Genomic DNA, 8,590 nt, shown 5'->3' with positions numbered 1-8,590 from the left:
TAATATAGGATAACTATTAAAAATTAGAATATGGATAAAATAAGAAAATTACAAATTACTATAAATATATAGTACTAAAGGAGTGTTCAGATACGCCCTGACATTTAAGTGCCTTCTAATTTAATTTTAATTTCATAATACGCTTTTAAAACATTTTTTATATTTGTTATTACAAAATATTTAACGTAAATAAAATGTTTTAAAAATATAAAAGAATATTTCACTATGCTTAAGCTCTTTGTATATTATTTATTTATTTCATTTTATTTATTATTTTAAATTTAACAATTTTTTATTTATTTTAAGATAATTTTTTCATGCATAATAAGCTAATGTTTGCAAACCGTAATAAAACGTGGAATTCCTAATGCCTCTACCGAGTTCTTTTAGGTTGGACGTGTATCGCGTCGTCGAGCAACTAGGTATTCATGACATGTTTCTTCGAATGAGATACATTTAATTGTATTCGTGCAACTTGCAAGTTTCTACTGCTCCGAATGTCATCAGGCAAACAAAGTATCGTGCCCTCGTCTTCCATGTTTGGTGAACGTATCACCATGGTTACGTCGCCCTGTGTTGTCCTAGAATTTCTACAGCGAGCATTACTCTCGCGTCAGTACGCTGATTCGCAATTTTATCAGTTACGTAAGCTAGGAGTCACCAGAACAAGAATTTAGGAAGACGTCATTCACCGTCGCCGCAATTATTCCTAACGGCCTCCTCTTTAATGAGTTCAGTTCTCTCCTCCAGCTCATCGATCTTGTTTCGATTGTTTCGCTTTGTCTTACATACAGGTTGAATTAATCAGTCAGATTAGAACAATCAGTATCTAAAGATGGACTTGATATACATCCTCGTATCTCTTTAATTATTTTTTTACAGTATTTCATAATATCTGTACAATTGAAAAGTTTAGTTTTCTCAACAGACTGACTTTTTACTTTCAATGATAAAACAAAGATTCATGTTACTCATACTTTTTTACCAGAAAATTATACAGAAAATTAATAATACAAGGATTGTCATGAAATAATTTTCTTGCATGTTCACTCGATGAGTTGTCTAAAGTTATTTGAGATAATTAAGAGTATATAATTAAGACAAATTATGATGTTACTTCGTGTCGCTTTGAGAAATAAATCACCAGTTAACTGGCGAAGATGACTTATTCTTATAAATGGTAAAACCCACAAGTGAATCATTGGGTGAATTAATGTTGCACTAGAATAAGAAACAGTATATCTATACAACATAATATCTTCAAAAAAATGACATGATTTCTCCAAAGTCGATTAACTTTAACATAATTCTATTCTTTGTACCTCTTTCGAAATTCTGTCTCTGTAGAAGAAAATAAGAGACCATTGTCCCTTGATTAAAGTTAATCGACGTCGGAGAAATCAATCTTGGAGCGATCGAAAGGATCTAGGATCCAATGGATTCATTCGATCTTCTGCTTATCGTTGCGAAGAATCATGCTCCCATCGTAATTCTACGACACACAATGACCTGGATTAAAGAAAAGCTGCTTGCTAAATTCTTCCACGTTCATTCATTTATGTTTAAAAAAATAACAGATTTATACATTTCAACGTTATTATTTTCAATTAAATAAACAATATAAGACTCTACAAAATCTATTTCTTTCTCAAAACAAAATATCTACAACACATACTTATAACTAGTTTAAATGTATTTTTATTAAAAAGAAATTATATTAAGAATCATATATTTTAGCTGGTAACTTATTTATTTGTTTAAGAAGAACTACTTTTTCAAATTAATTTATTTCTAAAATTAAAAAACTGAAAATTAATTATATCGTTAAAAAAATTTTATATATAACAGAGAACAAGGGGATAAATAGTAATACAACAATTCTATACATTTGATAATTAGAAAATTAATTTCTACGTAGCGGAAAAAATTTGAATCACTGTCGAAAAGATTTGAATCACATTTATTCTTGACTTCTAAAATAGGCAGGAAGCAGTTGAATTTTTTATGACATCTTGTGCAAGCTCTTCATAACGTCATTTCGTAAACTTTAAAATAAATCCATGTTTATTTTTATACACAAATTATCTTTCTAATTTTATTTTACGTTGCACCTTATATGCAATCTAATTTTCTCAGCGAAAGGTTATCGCGCAAAATACTTTTGCCTAAAAATAAAACAATTTTTATTGGTGTAATCGATATACATTTATGTCAATATAATTTTTAATAGCTACAGATTTAGCTAAGAAAATGTCTCAGTTCGACATTAGCTATTATTGGTTAGCACTAGATAATTATTTTTAAAGGAACAATTATTTTAAAAGAATTTTTATATTTAAATATAAGAATGTAAAAACTTAAAAGACTCGTGACTCGCGAAAAATTTATCTTATTACATTTAACGTTTTACTATTAAGCCATGATTTTTTAATCGTCTATAAAACACTAATCTGGTAAAATTATCTCGTCTTTTCGTTTTTTTTTTTTATGTATATGGAAAAGCAAAGAAAAATTTTGATTTTAATCTTAAGATTTTTTTAGCGAACCAGTAATTATAAAATAAAAATTGATAAAAATTTTTTAGCTAAAAGATCATTCGTTTACTGTTTTTATTAACTTAGATAATACATTGTTTCACGGATTGTTACTCAATTTTGATGAATAGAGAATGGCAAACAAGTAATGTAAGAAAATCGATAATGTCAAAGCTCTTATCTAGTTCATTATTAAATGAAACATATAACCTACTTGTTTATCAATTTTTAAACAGGTCATTGTCAATAATTAATATGCTTTTGAAAAAATTAGTACCCCGACAACATAATTTATTAAACAACCGGGTCACATACTTGCTTTTTCTTCGATTCCGAAGAAAATTTACCCAAAAACCAAACTCGCACTCACAACAAAGTAATTTAGATTAAAGAAATTTTGAAATTTTGAAATATAAAAGTTTGAGGTCACATAATGTTATTCAATCAAATATACAAAATATGCTCTTGTACTTTGTTATTATAAATACAATAATATATGTTAATTGAATACACCAATTTTTCCTTCAATTTTTCATATAATTCATAATTTCTGCTAACCTATTCAAATTGTCCCGCTTTACTCTATCTGTTTACTCGCAGCAATTTTTAAAAATTAAGTAGCAGTTTCATAGGTTCTAACATTATATTTAAAAAGTTTTTTTGTATGAAAATCTTATAATTTTAATAATTCTTTTTTTACGATGTTATTTGTTCATGGTACCGAAATTGATGCCTGCTGAAGTTCAAACTCGCGTGTGCGACTGCTGCGCAAACACTCACCGGTCCTCATTTCCGTCGCGGATGCAGATCCTTTACCAGACGGCGTTTACCACGATGTAACGCGCGCCAAACAAATTCGTAGGAGGTCACGTGTACCGGTACCAGCGGTCTGATAACACACGCGCACTAATTCCCGGTCCACGTCCACGTTGAAACGGCGTCCATCGATTGTTTTCCGTTCAATTCTTTGACGCTATTGCGGACGCGTCCTTCCAATCGAATGGATCCCGATCGTCCTGTATTCTTTGCGATTGGGAGAGAGATTCTGAAAAACGCGCACCTCTCACTGTTTTTTTAACTGCACGATGACGAGAACTTAGGCAAAGACTAGCGATGCGATGACTTAATTGTTCGCCGGACGTGGCTCTCGCGAAGCACTTGTTGATCTCTTGGCGGCATACTTCTGTCGACAGCGTCGAGAACCACACCTTGCGAGAGACTGTACGAGAAATACGGGCCGAGTTGAAAGGCCCTCGGCCGTGAGACCAACTCAGGTCCGTAGTTATTTGCTGGTAGTTCGCACATTAATGATCCGCTACTCGACCAGCACGTAAATACTACATAAGTATAATGATCGGTTCCACTAATGTAAATAAAACTCCCAAGGAAAACAACAGATTTCAATAACGTTTAATGTCTGTTTCTATCAATGTAGTTTAATTTTAATCTTGGTCTAATTAACTCTTCATCTTTTTCTAATTTTAAGAAAAGAATGAAGTGCAAAGTTAAATTGAGTTAAAGTCAATCTAAAAACGGCCATACCTTAAAACGAATTGTGACTGATCATTTTGACATTTTGACTTTAATCATTTTGAAACCATTTTGACGCTAGTATGCTTTTTTAGATTCATGTTGACATCATTATGATTTTTGGTTACGTTTAGATTTAATCTCAATTTAACTTACTTTTAATTCATAGAACTAGAAAAAGATGAAAAATAAATTGAACTGAAATTAAAGTTACTCTACATTGATAGAAACGAGCGTAAACCATTCGAAAAAAATGCTAAAGTCATGCATCAAGAATATTTAGTATCTAATAATGACCTCGCGAGAAAAATAGTGAGAGAGAGAGAGAGAGAGAGAGAGAGAGAGAGAGAGAGAAATCGCGATAACAAATGAATTACTTGTAGAAAGAAAAAGGCATCTTTGAAAATAATTGATTATATTAATTATATTTTGTATTTTGTGTGTGTGTGTGTGTGTGTGTGTGTGTGTGTGTGTGTGTGTGTGTGTGTGTGTGAGTGTGTGTGTGTGTGTTGTGTGTAGGGAAGATTATTTTTTTTAATTAGAGACACAATACAATTTTCCAGTTTTTATTCTCTCTTTATCTCTTTGATAGATATTTATATCTATCAAAAAGATAGATGTCTTTTGTAGACTGAATAATTAATAAGTTTTAAGATTGGTTCCTGCATACTTTGGCTTACTGCATACTTTGTTCTTTCTTATAACTTTATTCTTTTCCCTTTGATACCTGAAAATATATTATTTATTTTATTCTGAGTACGAAAATATCTCGTTAAAAACATCATCTTAAGTTGGATTTTATATATATTTATATATAAAAATTCATTATACATACTCTTCATTATACATACTCTCTAAATTTTAATCAGTGGATAATCACAGTGATATCAATGCAAAGTATATCACTGATAATCAGTAAATGAGATATTGAAATGAAATCTCTAATCTAGCTAATCTTTATTATATGATTTAACTAACCATTTTAGAACATAAATTCAATAAATATGGTATTGGAAAATTGAAATTAATGTGCAAATATCAGTTTTATATATATAATATATAAAATATGCTCAAACATTCTTTCTTTTTTAATTGAATTTCACTGATTATCCGATGCCAAGTATGCCACTGGATAATTAGTGACTATCCACTGATTCAGATTTAGAGAGTACATATACATACTACATACAGTATCTGTTCGATAAGAAAGTGGTCGACTTATATATGAAAGAAAAATTTATTTATTACTGTTTAAGTATAATGATTATATTTAATAATTAGTTAAAATGCAACTACATTAATAATGGGTCCAGTCACCACCGGTCTACAATGGACTAGCATCTCTCCCCGAAGCATACTTTCCATTAAATTGATGTTTGTACGGTAAAGACCTCCAAATGCATCAAATTTCAGCAGACAACTGTTTTAAAATGAATGTCCGTCTCTCACAAAGTTTTCTTTTGATAAATGCCCATACATTTTCAATCGGATTCGTATCAGGTGATTGCGACGCCCAGTCCAGCGCCGTGATATCATTTTGCTTTTCCCAATTCTTGCATAGTCTGCTTCGTTATCTTCTTGGAGAATCCAATCTTCATTTTTATGGATAAACTAACGTAGAGTAGATGGTATCAGAATCTCATGATATATTTTTTCTGCGTTCAAGTTATCTATAAATAAATAAAGATTAAAATATTTTTTGTTTTGGAATACATAAAAATACAGCTTCATAGCGATGCATAAGTGGCATTCATTTTTAAATATACTTTTTCTACCAAGAATCAAACAATAATTGTCTAATTATGTCTAATAATGCATCATATACAAAAGGTAATATCTATCAGCACAAAAAAGTTAGGAGTGCATCTTTTACCGGCTACGAATAATTGCGACCGCGCTCTTATCGGACAGACTGTAAATTAGTAATCAACATTTAATTGCAACTGAATAAAAATTGAAACTGTTTCTGTGAACAATAAAAAAATGTTTGTTTTAATTATACTATAAATATATTGTATTGTATGAATGTTTTACTGATCTTTTACCGATCTAAATATATTTGAAAACTTTTCTATGGACATTTATTTATTTTAACCCTAATATATAATAGGCATATAGTACACATATACGGCGTGTTTGAAATTTAAATATCAAAAATTCGGGATCAATGAACTAAAAAAAAATCCTGTAAAGACTTGCTTTGTTTTGAAGAAAATCGCAAAAAAGACAAATCGACAAAATAAATAGTTTTCATTTTTGTACTTTCTTATTACTTATTCACATTGTATTTATTAATTTGCTTAACATAGATATTGATCAAAATGTTGTCTTCCCATAATATGACATATATATACACATAAATTCGATAAGTTTTAACAAAGCGATCATGTATACGTAGAGCGGACTAATAAACTGAATCGAAAACCATTCTCTACCATTTTGTAATTTTCGTAATTTTTTTAGTCATCCAATGAGCAGAATGTTTAAAATCGACGCATAAAATGATTTTAAAATATTTTTAAAAGTTTTTTAAAGAAATATCTTATAAGATATTTCATAAAAAACTTTGAAAGAGATTGTAAAATTATCTTAAACGCCGATTTTACTCGCTATATTGCAAAATCATAAAGGATTTGTCGCTCTACCTATATATATTAGGTGTGAGAAAAAGTTCGTGGCGTCCCATTAGATGGCGTTAAAAAAACGCCACGAACTTTTTCCCATACCTAATATAAATACTTTGTTAAAGCTTTGTTAAAGCTACCGAACACTTTGTATAAATATATATATATAATATAATATATATATACATATTTGAATTTATATAGAAATAAACTGTAATATGGCATTTATATCCAATTTGATTGCATATTTTATAAAAATGAATATGTAAAAAATTTGTTTTCAATCAAAACGCTAGATATTAAAGAACGCAATCAAGCAAATACATATTTTTATTAATAAAAAAATTATAAGCAATAAAAGAAGTATTGGAAAAGCATTGAAAAAAGAAAGCCAGATATGTGTTATATCAAAAAAAAACGGATTATCTAATATCATTAATCAAGGATTAATGATAAATCTTCTGCCTTTATATTTAAATTTATATAAAAATCATCAAGATATTTTTCTTTCCGACACTTATTTCAATCTTGTTTTAAATACCTACTTTAAGCCGGCACTGAGTCATGTCAAGAGAGAGGGACTAACTATACTATGCCATCAAAACGGTACGACGCGGCGTACCGTACGTTCGCCATTCGTTCATCTCAGTTTTATCAACATATTTTTTGTACATATCTTTCTGTCTTGCATTCTCTCTCTTTTTACTCCTTTCTCTCTCTCTCTCTCTCTCTCTCTCTCTCTCTCTCTCTCTCTCTCTACACTACTAATGACTCATTGTCAACCATGCAAAAAAAGAAAGAACCGTAATGGTATCGCCTCATCGATTTCTTGAAATATTAGCAGAATGTTCAGATATATAAATTGGCTACTTAGTGATACTTAAAAAATTTAATAATTCGTAATTTCTAATATTGTTTTTTATCAATTACAATTTATAATCCATATTATATAATCTTGGATAATTTGCATGTTTTATAGTATAATTGTATGCTTCACATCTTTATGGCAAACGCAGTTTTATATTAGTATCTTGAAACTGCCTAATATTTAATTCTAAATTTTTTTATCAATGACGCGAGATAAAGTTAAGCTTTATAAAATGGCTAAACCTTTCTCAACGCGGATTAATTAGAGACCGGGAGATTTAAGCGCACGCGAAAAAGATCGCGCGGCTTAATGAGACTCTTTAACGCGATTGGGATGTCATGGAGAGAAATTGCTAATGCGCTTAACAAGACGATTAGAGAATATCCCGTGCACTTTGTAGAAGTATGCGGTTTACTTTTACCAAACGATGCAAATTGATAAAACCGGTTCACCGGTTAGTTTTGCGTTCCAAGATATACGATGTACTACTTAGCCAGGTACCGTGGTTAGAGATTACTTTATCAACCCTTCGTCACTAAGTTTGCAAAGTCAGAGATTTTTTTTTATCTACTCTTTTAATTAATATATCAGTTTATGGAAGATTATGTTTATAGTCTTTAAAAATCCATGAATTCTTTTCTGCCATTGTTTATTTTAATGTACTATAATCTGTATTGTAAACCGTTCGTAAGCTTCTACTATATATTTATCAGTTTCGTGATAGTAATAATTTGGTGTAACGTTATTTACTTATCTATTACATATTTATTATTGCTTATTTGCTGCGTATATATATATTAAATGACTTATTTTTTAATCATTTTAAATCTATATTTTTATGAAGTGAATTAAAAACATTTATATTTCAACATGTTTAAAAAATATGACTTTTAATTTTTTTACCGATAAGTTCTTTATATAAAGATATGAAAATATAATAAATAATAAATAATAAGATTTATTAATTTATTCTATTGTTATATAATTTATATAATTTCTTTATTTCTTTAACAAATGAAATTACCGTTTGCTTC

General features: G+C 29.4%; 2 protein-coding genes across 2 annotated transcripts in view; one reads left to right on the top strand and one right to left on the bottom strand.

Moving 5' to 3' along the window:
* Positions 1-3,645, bottom strand: part of LOC108694902 (putative ferric-chelate reductase 1 homolog) — a 28,257-nt gene extending 24,612 nt beyond the window's left edge. The window contains exon 1 of the mRNA XM_018204603.1: positions 3,315-3,645. Within this exon, the coding sequence (XP_018060092.1) occupies positions 3,315-3,324 (10 nt within the window). The 5' untranslated portion in view covers positions 3,325-3,645. The remainder of the gene's footprint in view (positions 1-3,314) is intronic.
* The window catches only part of LOC108694913, a 54,572-nt gene that overhangs the window by 30,780 nt on the left and 15,202 nt on the right, over positions 1-8,590 (top strand). The gene's annotated exons all lie outside the window — the stretch shown is intronic.

The sequence above is a fragment of the Atta colombica genome, unplaced genomic scaffold (assembly GCF_001594045.1).
Source record: "Atta colombica isolate Treedump-2 unplaced genomic scaffold, Acol1.0 scaffold1, whole genome shotgun sequence".
Classification (NCBI taxonomy): Eukaryota; Metazoa; Arthropoda; class Insecta; order Hymenoptera; family Formicidae; genus Atta; species Atta colombica.
Note: the sequence above shows the minus strand (reverse complement) of the source record. Positions and strands in the feature narration are given on the sequence as shown.